This window comes from Scomber scombrus, chromosome 21, assembly GCF_963691925.1.
Source record: "Scomber scombrus chromosome 21, fScoSco1.1, whole genome shotgun sequence".
NCBI lineage: Eukaryota > Metazoa > Chordata > Actinopteri > Scombriformes > Scombridae > Scomber > Scomber scombrus.
This window is the reverse complement of record NC_084990.1, coordinates 11251120-11267361: the sequence shown is the minus strand read 5'-3', so window position 1 is coordinate 11267361 and position 16242 is coordinate 11251120. Positions and strand designations below refer to the sequence as shown.

Genomic DNA, 16242 nt, shown 5'->3' with positions numbered 1-16242 from the left:
ATCATGTGAAAAATCATACGCTGAACACTTGTGGTTTTTAAAGTTGAATAATCAGCAGGCTATGTTTCCACTGATGTGACATGCTCTACTGTGTGCTACATGTATGGAAGTAAAACTGTATACATTTATGTCAAGACTTCCATAGGAGACAGACACATTTAGTAATTCCAACATAACTCAAAGCAGAGGAACTTCACAAAAACTTCACAAAATTGGTATTGTGAACTATTTCAAGAACGCTTCTGTAAAGATCAGAGAACCAACATGCAACAATAATTAGAGCGATGACAGATCAAAGTCCCATAAAGCATGCCAGATGCTTCCACACCACTTAACTCAATGTGAACATCCCTTTTGATCAGAGAGATGGCGTGGGACATACATGGTATGTCACTCTGAACAGGGAGTGTGCCAATTTCTAACGAAATAGGCCATGAGTAAATTAGCAGTTGACTTAAAGGCCCATACGTCACACCTTTCCGTCACAACATGTAAGTAGCCACAACATTGATCCCTGATTGGCTGATAGCAGCAGACCTTTTAAGTCAGTAGTGGTAAACCTGTATGTATGTGAGGGGAGGTTTTCCAGAGAGGTTGCCAGATTAAATGCATGCAGCAAACCTACACAAAACACTGATCAAACCATATTTGACAAGGAATGCTGCAGGGAATCTGTTTTCTGGCTGCTATTAGACTTTATAGATCAGCTACTGTTTATAGAGGGGGACTTTTGACTATTAGAGGTGCAACTAAAGATTGTATAATTGATTATCTCTTGATACTTTTATGTTATTAATCTGATCATGCCTGCTGTACTTGCCCTATTCCATAATCATTTATTCATACATTCCCATCGTGCAGCTGCCCAGTGCAACAAATTAACTACGTCTGGAACAGTTGCATTTAAGGCCTTCCTCAAAGATACAATTGCACATTCTCTTTGCCTGTACACAAGGTCTCTTTCTAGCCATTAATCCAATTATTGAGTCTTACTTGGTGTATTTAATTGTTGAGCTTTCTTTGTGTGTCTAATCATCTCACAAATCTGTTTTGTTGGAATGAAACCCTGCTCTTAATGGCACATAGTGGACAGGGGACCGCTGCTCTAGCCAGTCCAACCTTTTGTAAGTCAATTCTAAATGTAATCTCACATGATTGGTCAGACCGTACAGATGGTCCTTCTACAAAATAATGCTAGTCTTGTGTAATACATGTGTACAGAATGTCCTGTATGTACAAACAAATCTTTATATATCTGTATGCTTCTGTGCAAGTGTGCACATGTGTGTGTACATGAGATGGAGTTGGGTGGGAGGGAGATAGAGGATGGGGTGTGGTTGGTCATTGGAGTGATGTCACGCAGCGCGTGGGAGCGGAAGGATTTGATGAGCATAAACCTCCATAAGCTAGGACCTAAAGGCTTACTGGCTTTACACCCATCTGTCTCTCTCTCTCTCTCTCTCTCTCTCTCTCTCTCTCTCTCTCTCTCTCACACACACACACACACACACACACACACACACACACACACACACACACACACACACACACACACACACACACACACACACACACACAAACACACCTCTTTTACAGTCACACATACACAAATGCATGAACACACACCAACACAAATGCATGAACACACACCAACACAACTATACGCGCGCGCACACTCACACACACACACAGTCTGGCTGTGGTCCCAGATGTTTCAGAATGTGCACAATTGAAATGTGAAATTATTCCAATAATATAGCGTTCATGTGAATAAGGATACTCTGACTATTTCATGTGACATGCCGCTCTCCTCTTTCTAGCCCAATTCTGTGCAACGTAAATCAGCATAAACTGTCTTACATGTTGTACACACTAGTTTGGCTGTGCTCCAAGTGAGACAAATCACAATCAATATCATGCAGGACAACAACACTATGTAATTGTATTTGATGCTGTTATATGGTTAGGTTTCAACAGTAGTATTTGAGTGGGTAGCAACGCGTCAGCCAAGTGCTTCTTTAGATGAGGCTGAACAATAAATATACACTGTGTATTAAAAATGTAAGAATAAAGTATTATGCACAATAGGATATTATTACAGTAACAGTTCAACTTGCACAGATTTTGCAGCTCAGGCACACACACTTTTCTTCTTCCTGTGGCATCAGTACAAAATAGGTTGTTTTAAATGAGGGCATAAAAAACAGTCGTCTTGTGGAGGGACATGACAAGGCTGGACATCATTCTACCCTGAGTTGTTCTGGAAGATGCTTCCACAATTTAATTATCAGTAATAACTGTCATGTGTTGGGCGGTTGTGTTTTGGCGGTTGCTTTGAGTACAGCACAAAGGCAGGGTTTGTTGGCCTTGCTAGGGTACTTCCTGTCCTGTCCCAGTGCCATCACTCATAGCGAGTCTGGAAGTAAACAAGGCAAATCAGATACTGCAGCCTGTACATGGTCACAGCAGTGTAACCTGAATTCTACAAAAGGAAACACCACCACAAATTGAAATATTTGTTTTGGGGGTTTTCTTTGATGCACATTGTCTCTGTGATTTTTTTGGTGCTTTTACATCTGGTGGTTTTCCTACAATATTCCAGTCAGCTATAATATTTAATGAAAGTGCATAAATATGTGTATGTGAAATAGTAGTTGATGTGTAAATCACATCATGACTATTATGTATATTATTATCTAGTTGATCTTCTTCATTCTGAGCCTTTGAATCCTGACACTAAGGCTCAGACGTAATTTCCTGAGAAAAAAAAGAAGATCTTCCTCTTTTTGTGAATTAACCAAAGCGTACAGAGAAGTGGCTGTAATCAGTATATATTTAACCAGCCCACCTGAGCCCCTCTTTGCCGTTTCAGCAGCATCACGCTGATAGTGACCGGGCGCAGAACAACTGCGCATGCCCGAGACAACTTAATATGAATGCTGCTTCACGTCTCAAGACATCTCACACATCCAGGTAGGAGCAAGGTCTGTTTATTTGTTGACAGCTATGTATGAGTTGCTTACCCGTCTTCAGTCTTGTGCAGTGACGGTAATGTTTATTCCTGTGACCGGCGTTCAGTTTTGCATGTGTCGGGTTTCCACAAATTCGAGCTGAGATCTCTCCATATCAACAAACTCCAGAACAGCCTGTGGACAAATTAATTTGTGGTTGGTAACATTGATGCTAGCTGGCGCTGCAGCGTTAGCCTACATATTTTACTGGGTTATTTTTTGGTTGTCGGTGAATATTTGCATGGCTTCGTGTCTGTCTTGCTTGTTGTGCTGTCGGGCAGCTAGTTGTATGTGTGTCTGGTTAGTGTGTCATTAGCTGCTGAAATGCACTGACAGGATGACAGGAGCAGCTTGCGGCCAGCTAACACTAGCAATGCTAACTTGGCAAGTGTGAATGGAAAAGGGTGTATGAGATTTACTCGGGCGGTAATGTATACCCTGTGACCCGTGTGCACCGGCTTCCTGCAGTGTTAGCTACTATCACCTCAGCTAGCTAGCTAGTTTATTCGGTAGTCAACATCGGTGAGACAGCTTTGCATGCATTTGCAGCTGTCTGTCTGAGTGAGTGTTGGCACAGCTGTAGTCCAAGAGGAAAGACGGTGTCAAAGTCTGTAACCACTGTTAGCCATTTCCGTGCTCATGTCAATGTATCTCCATTTGCTCAGCCTGTAAGGAAAAATGTCAGTAATTGATTCATCCACAGTAATGGTACCTGTCAGTCCAGTTTTACAGAGGTTAAGTTAAATATGGCAGCTCCAGTAAGCTTTCGTTTAAGGCTAGTAGTCAGTTTCCTTCACCGTTCATTATCTTGGTATTAAAACCCAATTTGCAATATATTAGTCACGTATGGATCAGTAACTGACTGCATTAATTTGTGATTTTAAAGTTTGGTAAAGAAATGGAACAAAATGCATGAACACTTACCAGTGAAAGCTATTTATTGCTAATTTAGTGTCATAAATATATATGTGATGTAGTTTACAACCGTTATTCCTAATCTGCATCTGTAGGTTTCAAATATCTTTGAGCATATAGCAAGGTGGTTAAATGGACAGTCATATCATACTAAATTCAGTAATTGTTGAAAAGCTTATTCAATGTTGAGGGTGAACACAAGATTTAGTAAAGATGTCCCTTAATATTTCTTGGTCTAGGGCTAGGCTCCATCCTCGTCCTTAAACCAGCCAGAATTTTGAAATGGGAAATGTGTAAGATTCCTGTGGATGAGGATGCAAAGCACAGTTTTAATAACCTTACAGGCTTGACCTTTAACAAGGTACCTCTAGTTCTCATCCAAAACCAGAACTCTTGGTTCCAGTGTGGACCATGGCAGAGACAGCAGCCTGTGCGTTTGATCTCAACACTAATGCATCATGTAAGGAGGTCAAGTACCTACTGTATGAGCAATAATATCAGAGGATCCATGTCTCCAACCCCCTCTGGACTGTTGTTATTCATGCTGAAAATATTTGTACAGTATACAATGTTTAGTTGACATCATGAGACAGATGGACCCAGTTATTTAATTATAAGCAGTCAGCTTTAAAAGCTGACCAATTAAACCTCATGGTAACTATCCTTGTTGGGTTGCTTTTGATAATTACATCTGGTGTAAAAGGGAACATTTAGGTAAACATACCTTCTATCTATGTATTGCCTTCAATCACTATACAGACTTATCATAAATGTTTTTCTTGCAATACCACATTGGTGCGTACCTTCATGTGACTTGTTGGAGGGCAGCATTAAACGATCAGATGATTTTTTTTATGGCTGCCATTTTCAGTATATTGCAAGTGATCTTTGGACATGCATCTCCATGTGACTCCCTCAAAGTCAGCGAAAAAGATGAAAAGATTTGATGATTGTGTGTCAACCATTCTCGGTGTACTGTGTATTGCAAATAATCTTTGGACATGGATCTCCATGTGTCCTCTGGGAAAGTGTCACTGTAAAATGCTTGTATGACAGTCAGTTATATAATATAGTAATATAAGTATATTGATAGTGAACTTTTACCATGTGTTAAAAGTTGTTCATTTCCTTCACCACTACGGTTCCCAACTGTTGCTTTTTGCTTTAATATAAAACTTCGCCAGTTAGATATTTTTGTGCACCAAAGCTAATCTGAAGTTGTTTTTCTGCCCGTCATATGGAATCACTAAGATATCTTCACACTGCATTCCTTTCAAGCTACAGATTTACTTTCACTCAGATGTAAGAAATGCATGATGTTCATAGTATTTTGCATCTGTAGATCTTTGCCAGAGCATGAATTGGGTTAGTGAAATTGGCTAATGTTGTTTTGCAGCACAGATTGACTGTGACCAGTAAGTAACTCATCCCTATGTGTCTATGTGTTATCCTTAGCTAATTTATACACAGACGGGTGACAAATTAAAGGAAAAACTGGTACAAGTTTGAATGCTCGACCCCTACAGTAAGGGGGTCTGTTGGCCCTGTTATGCTGTAGGGGGCATTTTTCTGGCATGGTTTGGGTCAGCTTGGCCCCTTAGAGGGAACGGTCACTGCAAATCAATACAAATTTGTTCTGAGTGATTACCTTTATCCTGTGATTAAACATGTCTCTCCTGATGCGAGTGGTCTCTTCCAGGATGACAGTGCCCCCATCCATAGGAGATTTTAGAACATGTTTGATATTTCTCAGTATGAAACACACAGTAGAAAACTGAAGTTTGATCATGCTCAAGTGATCCTGACTGAGTGTAATTAAGTGTTTCCTTGTGGTGTTGTTGTTGTTGTTGTTGTTGTTGTTGTTGTTGTTGTTGTTGTTGTTGTTGTCAAAAAGCCACAGTGGTGATCATTGATGCTTTTTTAAGATGATCTGAACTAATTTCTTCATTTTCTCCTTTGTGTTTTCCAGTAACCATCATGGGCAGTTAAGAAAAGTAGGCTAGTTATCTGCTGTGTGGAGGACTGAAGTTTAGTGATACCCCTGGGGCGCCCTCCTCTATTCCCGCTCAGGCAGTCCAACAAGTTTCCAGCACCATGGCTGAAGAAGACTATGGCAGCTTTGTGGACTGGAACCAGATGGGGGATCTGGCCAAGAGCAGCGGACCCACCAAGGTGGACTGCAAGGACTTGAAAGAGTTTAAACAGATGGCTCGGCAGGGTTACTGGACCAAGAACCACAAACTGCGAGCACAAGTCTACCAGCAGCTCATCAAATCTATTCCCTGTCGTACAGTAACCCCAGATGCAGAAGTATATCGTGACATTATGGGAAATGCAGGGACTAAGAAACCCTCCTCCAACATCCCACTGCCGGACTTTGTGGATGGAAGTCCTGTGCCGCACTACTGCCTGAAGGCAGAGGCAGTAGCCTCAGCCCATCAGGTTATCAACTGCCTAGCTGGACAGTTCCCAGACATCTCCCACTGCCCATCACTTCCAGCTGTTACTTCACTGCTCTTGCACTTCAGTGTAGATGAAGCTCAGTGTTTTGAACATGTCAGCCGCATACTTGCCTGCAATGAACCAGGCAAACGACTTCTGGACCAGACCTTCCTAGCTTATGAGTCCAGCAGCATGACTTTCGGTGACCTGGCCAACAAGTACTGCACAGCCGCCCACAAACTGATCGTGGCCACAGCCCAGGATGTGTTAGAGGTCTATTCAGACTGGCAGCGCTGGGTGCTCGGTGACCTGCCCTTTAGCCATGTGGTCAGGGTGCTGGATGTCTACCTAGTGGAGGGCTATAAGATTCTGTACCGTGTGGCTATAGCCTTGCTCAAGTTCTATCGCAAGAACAAGGCAGGAGCCCAGGGGGGGCAAGGGAACCAGCAGCAGCAGGATTCAAGCAAAGTCAGGGCAGACATTCAGTCATTCGTCAAAGGCATTGCCTCCACCGTCACACCCGACAAATTACTAGAGAAGGCCTTTTCCATCCGTCTTTTCAGCCGCAAGGAGATCACCCTGCTGCAGCTCACAAATGAAAAGTCCCTGCAGCAGAAAGGAATCACTGTCAAGCAGAAGCGGTATAGTCAATAATTAAATTTTTAGTTTATAACTAGGACACTTCTTGTGGGCTTAAATGGCAAAGCAATTACATGTCGGACATCAGTAAGGACATTGAATCCATCACATTGACATCATTCTTCTAGACACATCTTAGTGTTGTTGCATATGACAACTATTCAGCTCTGATAGGAATTTAGCAAATGTATACAGTTGAATTAGGATAGGAAGAGATTAAGGCTTTAGACTTTGTGAGATGTTTTTTTATTCAAAATACAAAGTGAGCAATCCCAGAATTCTTAGGATTTCTTAAAATGAGACCAATCACGGTCTTGGTGCCACTACTTACTGTCAGAATGCAATGTTTGGAAATTAAGCTCTTGAATATAGCGCATAAATCCACTGATTTGAGATAACAAGGACAAATACAGAATGATTTATTATTCAAAATGAAATTAGTTTTATCTTTCCAAATAGTGGTCACTACAGTTAGAGTGGACAGTGTTGAACATAATTAAACATAAGATGCAGTTCCTGGACTATAAATTAAATCACAGTGGTATGCACAGAATGAGAGGAATGCAATGTTAAAATAGTACAGGACCTGTGTGGTCAGAATACATAATAGATTACGTTACATTCATTACATTCACTTTAATTTGCTTCTTTGGCTAGAATGTTTTAGTATTTAGTATGGCACAATATTGCGAATGGTTTTAGTTGCTCTTGTATCTTTGTCTCAAATTCTTTCCTTTTTTTCCTTTTTGTTTGGTTTATGCCACATTTTTCCAACCACCATCTTCTGTCTCATCTCCACTCCACTCCTGTGTTTCCTACATTGGTTCTTTTTCCAGTACTAGGTGGGTTCTCTGTTCTCCGTTCTCTGTTCTCTGTGCTACTCTCCAGATCCCTTTTAAGTTTTGTCAGTTATTGCAAATGTTATCCTCAGAATAAATATGAAGTTGAAATTACAAGTTTTCAAAAGCTTCAAACAGCTTTGAAGCTTTACTGATTAACAGTTATGCATCACCAGCTGTGTGATCTGTGTCTCATTTCTCTCCATCTCCTCCTGTGCCCGTATTTCTCATGTATCTCCAGGCGGAACGTGCAGCTGGCACTTAACCCAGACACCTTTTCCTCAGAGATTGTCAGTGCCAAGGAGATGCGGGACATTTGGTCGTGGATCCCTGAGCGTTTTGCCCTGTGCCAACCACAGCTCCTCTTCACCACTTCCAACCATGGTTGCAGCTTGAACAGGTACACTGACCAATGCTCATAATTTTAACCTACATTTCAAACTCCAGACTTTTGGTTAAACCTGTTCTGTACACAGAACAAATTCTGTCATGCATTGTTATGGATATAAAGATATTGTCATTTACCACTTATTTAGCCTTCCTGTTGATTCTATTTCTATAATGGAACAGAAGTAATTAAGTCTTTTAATAAAGTAATTAAGAAGCTGTTGGTTCAGAGTTTTGTGCTATATTTAACCAGTGCCTCCCTTCACTATACATGCATCTGCTTTATTAAATCAAGCAATCCAAGGTGTGACATGACTGCTATTATGATCCATTAAATATGCTTCATCCTTAGATTCAGTATTGGGTGTTTAATAAGTATGTTGCAATGAATTAAACTTTTACATTTTCCTCCAGATTCTACTCACATTGTGAAGGCTACGAACCTACTCTGCTCCTCATCCGGACCACAGATAGCGATGTAAGCTTACATTTTAAAAGAGTGTCACTAATTCAGCATTGCAGTCCTGTAACATTGTTGGACTCACAGTAGGCAGTTCTTAAACAAAAAACAGATATTTCTGAACCAGAGATATCACATGTTTTCATTTCATGCATTTTACTTTATAACCCACAATGCAAATCAAACGCTGTCAGTTCAGTTGCTTTAAGTCCACACACCCAGAATTTTTTCTCTTTTTCAGTGATCACTTGAGGCAGACAGATTTTGCACAGCTCCTTCTCGAGCCACAAAAGACTTTATACAACCTTTTTTTACATATACAGTACTTCTCTGCATTACATGTAAACAAACTGATGTGTAGAATTGTTGAACCCTTTAAGATTTTGCTTGAGCAAATCAAGGATGTGCATTGTTTTTAAAATAGGATATTACTTTGGATACATCAGATATTTTGTTTAGCTCAGATTGGTAAACCATTTTAATATCCATATCTTTCCACCTGATTGTTATGGATAGCCAAATATAATGTTAAGGCAAGACAAATTTATTTATACAGCACATTTTAAAGTGCTATACATAAAACATTAAGAGCATCAAGTGTGTGTATAAAAGAAACACACCATAAAAATACATTTAAAATATTAAAAATGGTCATTAATTAGCACATTAAGAGAATAAGAAAGTAGAATAATGTATAAAATATAAGGATAAAAGTTACAGTGTAGTGTAAGAAATGAATAGTTATTTGATTTAACAGAAGGCAGCAGCATATTTAAGTCTTCAGCCTTGAGTTGCGGCAGACCTGCTGTTTTGTGGGAGTGTGTTTCAGTTCTGCGACGGAACAAGAGTTGCCTCTCCATGTTTAGTTTTGACTCTGGGACAGAAAACAGACAGATGGCATGAGAGGTCTAGCAGATGATCAGAAATGTAAAATAATACATAAATCTTATAGTATGGCCTCAGCCTTAGGTGGGACAGAAATACTGTGATATTTAAGGTGCAAAGTGGAGTCAAAACAGAACAGTATTAGTATCATGCTCATAAACTAGTCTCAGACACTTCCTGATGAACTCTTTTAGTTTCAGTCAAATGGTGTTAATTATAGTAAATGTGTCTTGCCGGCTGCAGCTGCACTCATGGTTGGCCAACAAAATCCACCTTAGCAAAGCTTATCACTGTATTTGGTCTGTACTACACGCTATTGTATTCTGACCTACACGTGGCACCTGGTGATGTTTTTTTAAATTTCAAGCCACAGTCACCTTGTACATTACAAAATAGTCTCAGGTTGCCTTCTTGTCCAGGCCTCTGTGAATTGGTGTCGAAGGGCATGATTACACATGTTTGATTGGATTATGGTGGTATAAAGGGATTCCAGCACGAACACTGTCAGCTAACAGATAACAGTCCTCCACTTGCAAGAATTTAGATGAATTTTATAGAATGAAGTCAATGCAGATGAACAAATCACTGAGATGAATTCAAGCCTGACAAAAGTCTTTTTTTGCCTTAGGTATGTGGAGCGTTCTTGACCACAGATTGGGAGGAGCGGAAGAGAGGAGGAAACAAATTGAGCTTCTTTGGCACAGGGGAGTGCTTCGTCTTCAGGGTTAGTTCATTTTCACTCTCTTAATTTACTAGCTTCCTTTCAGCACACAAATATGTTAAATGTATTCTGTAAGCTTTATATCATATGAATACAAGGGGTTTTCCCCCCATTTTGAGCAGTACCACACTACAGCCACCAGAGGGTACTATCCACTCTGTTTCCACTTATTCTTGATTTCAGTGTCACTGGCCTAAATTAGCGTCTAGCCCAAGTCTGTCTAGCAGGTCACACCACAAACCACACTGATATTGCTCTGCAAAAACAAATACATATCATACTTCCTTCCCTGTGATGGTGCAGAATTCAGCTTTAGAACACCTAGACTAGAAATAGCAAAACAGTCTCTGATGCCTTCTGAATGAATTATTTACTTGGCTATTTGTGTTCATGCACACAGCTGCAGGCTGTCTGAACCTGCACAAAAGAAAACACCATCACCTCACGCACTCATACTTAAGCACACACAGATCGGAAACTCCTGTAACCTGATCCAGTTGTATCTGACCCAATCCTCACCTGACACCAGAGGAAGAGAGAACCAGCCTGGACTGATGTCTGTCAGATGTGCATTAGAGGATAGGCAGGGAAGACAAAGGAATTAATGGCATATATAATTTGCCTAAGAATAATATTGTTGATAGCTGTTAGGTATTACTGTTGAACTGTATAACTGTATTTAATACGTGACGTTCAAATGTGTGATTGATGATGAATGCCTTACAGTAATAGCCTAACCGCTTCGTTTGCTTGGATAGATGAAGCCAGAAATGGAGCGCTATGAGTGGGTGGTGATCCGCCACCCTGAGCTAGCCTCCTCCATCAAGACCCAGGGCCAGGAGGACACAGCACCCTCTGAGGGCCAAAACTCAGATGGCAATGGCTTGCAGCAGCCAGACAAACCTGCCGGAGAGCTGTCGCCCTTCCTCTCCGCCCGCCACTTTAACCTTAACTCTAAGAATACTTCCATGTTCATGGCTGGAAACTTTGATTCCATCATAGTGGGTGAGTGGAAAAACATATGTATGTACTATGCATTAGTTTCCCCTTTTTGGATGGTAGTTTTCCTTTTGGTAGCATTAGGTAACTGTCCAAATGTTGATGGTTTTCTGTCACACTGCATATAAAACATGGAAAATTATGGGATTTTTAATGGAAGCCTTTCATCACATTGAAAACATTGATATAAAAATATACTTTATACTGCAAATTGTTTGTAGAAATACAGCCATTGTACTGAAACAATCTCTGCTCTGCTGTTCGATCAGGGGGAGGTGAAGGCAACGCTCTCTACATTGACTCTGAGCTGAACCATGGGCGTACTGGCAAGTGTGCCACCTTTGACAACCCTCCCCTGTGTGCAGAGAGCTTCCAGGTTGCTCTGCTAGAAGTGTGGGGCTTCCAGGATGCCATGGCTTCATAATGCTTTACACACAAACATAAATGTTCATCAATACACCATACAGACAAGGACACATATGTGCACTGAAATGCACACAGAATTTAACACTTAAAGACATCAAAGCAGAAAGTTATGATATAAAAAGTCCAGCAAGGTTTTTGAGGTTGAAAACTCAGATATGCAATCAGAACTATATCCGTCCTGCAAATTCATATATGATTAAGAAGTATTTTTATTTATTAATGCAGTTCATCCAGATTTCAGCATACGAACAAATTTGTGATATTTTTTGTTTTCTGTTTATTTTTGTATTTTACAAATTTGTATCATGTTGTATCACTAATTATGTTAATTGTCTGCTAATATCAAGGAAGTTTTCAGGATAAACTAGACATGCTCTGTATCTAAAGGGTTTTTTATGTCAGCTGTGATGTGTACATGTGCATACTGAGCTGAAACTGTTAAATTTCTGAATGTAAATTTGGTCTTCTATGTCGTGTAGTTTAGCTAAATCTGCCAAATTTACAGTAAAACAAGCTCTGCAGTCCTTAAAAAATATTATTCTTTACCAGGCCATGTTGTAAACTGAGGATTACTATGAAATATGTGAAGTCAAGTGTTCATTCGGTGACAAGTGTTTTTTAAATGTTGGAATACAGAGATTAAGACGTAATGGAGTTGCACCAGATCAGCTGGAGTTTTGGTCAGGTCTTATCTATCACAGTATCTCAAACTTCTCGATTCATTGTACATATGTGGGAGATTTGTGAAATGAATTAATGTGGTAAATGTTTGTGAATATCAGTTGTGATTTTGAGTGTTGCCATTTTGCACCATATGTATGTCAAAGCTTTTTATTTGAGTGAGTGGCTCCTTCGTATGAATATTCAGGTGAATATCAGTGCAAACATTTTCTAAAGAAAAAAAACTCGAAGTGTTTTTGGTTTACAAGTAATGAAGGTAAATGCAGTTTGTTCAACCTTTCTTCCAATTACCATTTCCCTGTTACTTCCGTCCTTTCCAGTCTTAAGATAGTAACAAAAGAAGTCCAAAATTGTGGCCGGTTTGGCAAAGTGTTCTCTGGGTTATACAACCTTGAATATTTGTATTTGTATGTGCAAATATGTGCTCTGGTGAAATATTAATTAAGTAACTACAGATGTATTCTACATGTGAAAATACAGCAATACGCTTCCAGTAGAGCAACTGACTCCTTCTTTGTTGTTTCATTGTAATGCTGCTTGCTGGCTCTGCCTTTTTTTTTATCATCTCTGTCGCTGCAGACAAAGGGTTACATTTCTTCAGATTGTCACAGAAGTGTGCCAGATGCCTTTTAACGTCAGCTGACCATGAATCTACCACCCGTTAATCCCACTCTTGTGTTTTCTTTACCCCTAGTAGTCACAGCTAGTACTGTAGTTCCTGAAACTTCTTTTCTATTTTCAAATGTACAATAGTTTATGATAGATACAGGAACTGACAATGTAGCTAATTGATATCTGTGAGTCTGCATCTAAAACACTGGTGTGACCACTAAATTACTCATACATGCTGCTTGAAACAGCAGGTCTATTTTTTGTTTGGATGTCTTTGAGGAAGCTTGACATTGAACTGCATGACTGGAAAATATTTGGCAGATATTAGTCGGATATACTTAAAAATATATCTCAAGAAGCCTGCTATATTTAACTGTAAGGTATGTTGAAGGATTCCGTTTGTTAAAATCACTGTTGGATTTCTATCAGAGCTAACAGAAAAATAAGTACCATTTTACAGATAATATTTTATATTGTATATAACTGTATATTTATACTAGGGCTGGACAATAAGGACAGCACCAAATACTAGTATGTAATCCCATATAATTTCAATATTTTTGACCAGATGCCACCATATCAATATTGCGACAATATTTTTGATAAATAATCATCAGTAATGTGGATATAATAGCTAAGTGGGTAAAGGCGAGTAATAGAACAGCTAGAACAGTCTGCTTCATAAATTACATCACTTTATGTGATATGCAATGTAGCCTTTAAAATCAGGAAAAGACATCACTTCTTACACATCACAATATTACGATATCCATATCTAAGACGATATTAAGTCTCATATCACAATATTGGTATAATATTGATATATTGCCCAGCCCTATCTGTCTGGTATTAGTACAAAATATAGATTCAGTAACTCACAACCAGCAACTACTATCCATTAACATTTCATGAAATCTGTTAGTATAAAAGCATTCCAATCAATGTCAATACATCATAGCCAACTCAAATGTATAGCCAGTTCATTTGCAGTGGGTGCGGCACAGCCTAATGCATCTGGAGAAATGTATCTTATATAGCAAAGTGGTGGAGTAATTCCTTCTTTGCAGTTAGTGGCGTTGACGCTGTCTTGCCAAGACTCTGCTGTTCATTCAGGACTCACACTTGCTAATCGCACATGCACTTCTATATTTAGCTGCTCCTTTGGGTGTTGGTCTGGCGCATCTCCTGAAAACCACGCTTTCCAGCCTCAAGGAGTAAGATGCTTAAGTATTTAACCCTACACTGAGATGGGTCTCCTTGACCAGCCCCCATCACCTTAGATAACAAGGGGCTGTGAACAGGTGATTAGGAAGCAAAGAAGAGCTCAAAGACAGATCAGATCAATTGCTGTAATGTGATCTCAATGATATTCAATACAGGCCACAAATTGGGCTCATATCTGTCCTTCAAAAACTATATTAAGAGAGTTATACGAATTGTTATACTTGTTTAGAGCCTAAAATTATCTAAGAAAAAAATATTTCTTTTTCATGTAGAAATCCGTTTCTACACTTTTCATCTTTTCAGTTGGCACATTAGCATATTGAAAATTCAGAAAATTCATGATTTCTTCATCCCACTGAGAAAAAGGGTAGTTGTGTTTTTGGTCATTCATTGAAACAAATACCAAACCGGAGAGTAGCAGCTAAGTGACTTCCTTTATTTGGATTCTGGGAAAATCTTACTCAAGGTAGAGTTCTTGAATTGAATCCTAATCAATACCAGAATAACTGAAAGTTGTAGGAATCACATCAACAGTGTAGTCTACATATGTCTAAAGTCCCATTATACCTACTTTACATAAAAGATTGGCAGCAAATGCCAATTTTGTCTTGAATGAATCATGTCCTTGTGAGAATTTCTCACAGTTCCGTTTCCCTTCCTTAAACAGCATCAGACAAGCCATTAAAATGTGATGTGTTCTTACTCTGGCCTATTTCAACCCATTGATTGGTGCAACTCAAAGACAAGAACATCATAGTCGTCGTACACACAAAAAAACAAACAGGAAATCAACATATATAGGCTATCGTATTACCACATGTTGTAGAATGAGCTGGTTGCAAATGCCTGCTGAGTGTATATCCCAGATAGGGACATCATAATCCAACCTTGCAGGAAGGATACATCCCTATCCATGTAAAAGAGGCATTTCTGGATCAGTAAGTATTCAGAGAAAGACAAAAATGAAGTTAAAGTCTAGTCTCAATCAGCTGTGACCTTTTTTTATTTTCAATGCACCAGTGAACACACGTCATCCCAGTCTCAAAATGATGAATTTTAGTTGCATAATGCAACCTTGTATTTGGCAGCTGGAGTAAAGATGTTAGCCAAGGAAAAGTGTTTGAAAGGAAAGAGGCCTGTGATGCTGGTGTAGAAATTGCATCACGAGTGAAGGGCCTTTACAGTGATGCAGGGGGGAGGGGTCCTTCTCTAGTGCTGACTAGACTAGGCAATGCAGATGGAGAAGGATGGAAGGATGGATGGAGAGGGAGGAAGAGGAGGAGGAGGCATGGGGACTGCACAAGCTCTCTCTGACTCACACACGCCTCACATGCTATCTTTCCCATGGTTTCCTTGCTCTCTCGACCCCTCCTTTCTCTGGAGCTCTGAGCCTGCACTTGCTGGGAGCTATACAGTGGAATAGGGATTCTCTGTGGCCCTCCCCCCATCACATACACAATCAACCATACACACTCAGACTCAAATTCTCTCACTCTCACGCTTCACATTGCTGCATATCACAACTGACTGTAAAGCACCCTCCGCTGCATGGTAGAGTACTGATGCAAAATGCAGAAATGTGTTTGGACATATTTAACATAAGGACTATTAAGGTATTAAGATAATTACAATTGCCTCACAATTGATTAATTATGAGGTTCTCTTAGAGCATGCCCATTCATAATGGATATAGTTTGGTTAATAATGTGATGCATTCATGTATTTAGATGAAACTTTTCTTTTTCTTTCCTTGGTAGATAGGATAAAATAAACATTTTTTTTCTTTAGATTTGCACTGTCTTCACACCATCTCTAGCTCATCCCCATCATTTCATCCTCCTGCTTCTGAAGGGCGAATGATATCAAAGGGAAAGCCTGCAGCGGAGCACACCAAAGTGATGCTTGATAGGGGTGACCTTCACAAAAATTAAAAAGAAACAAAAATGTAAAACACTTTCTTTTCCCCAGAATAAATCGTGTATCATTTCAAAGTCGCACTGT

At 39.7% G+C, this 16242-nt stretch overlaps 1 protein-coding gene across 1 annotated transcript; it reads left to right on the top strand.

Annotated features, from left to right (window-relative positions):
* Positions 1-2833: 2833 nt before the first annotated feature.
* On the top strand, positions 2834-12903 carry tbc1d24 (TBC1 domain family, member 24). The gene is made up of 7 exons (XM_062442728.1): positions 2834-2973; positions 5896-7009; positions 8088-8246; positions 8648-8711; positions 10207-10302; positions 11058-11304; positions 11568-12903. The coding sequence occupies exons 2-7, from the start codon at positions 6021-6023 to the stop codon at positions 11720-11722; spliced, it is 1710 nt and encodes a 569-aa protein (XP_062298712.1). The 5' UTR covers positions 2834-2973; positions 5896-6020; the 3' UTR covers positions 11723-12903.
* The last annotated feature ends 3339 nt before the right edge of the window (positions 12904-16242 follow it).

Bases quoted from the DNA above. Each gene is read 5' to 3' on its own strand.
- tbc1d24 (XM_062442728.1), top strand. From the start codon at position 6,021: ATGGCTGAAGAAGACTATGGCAGCTTTGTGGACTGGAACCAGATGGGG. The intron at 8,712-10,206 runs GTAAGCTTACAT...TTTTTGCCTTAG, and splicing joins TCCGGACCACAGATAGCGAT to GTATGTGGAGCGTTCTTGAC. The intron at 11,305-11,567 runs GTGAGTGGAAAA...CTGTTCGATCAG, and splicing joins CTTTGATTCCATCATAGTGG to GGGGAGGTGAAGGCAACGCT.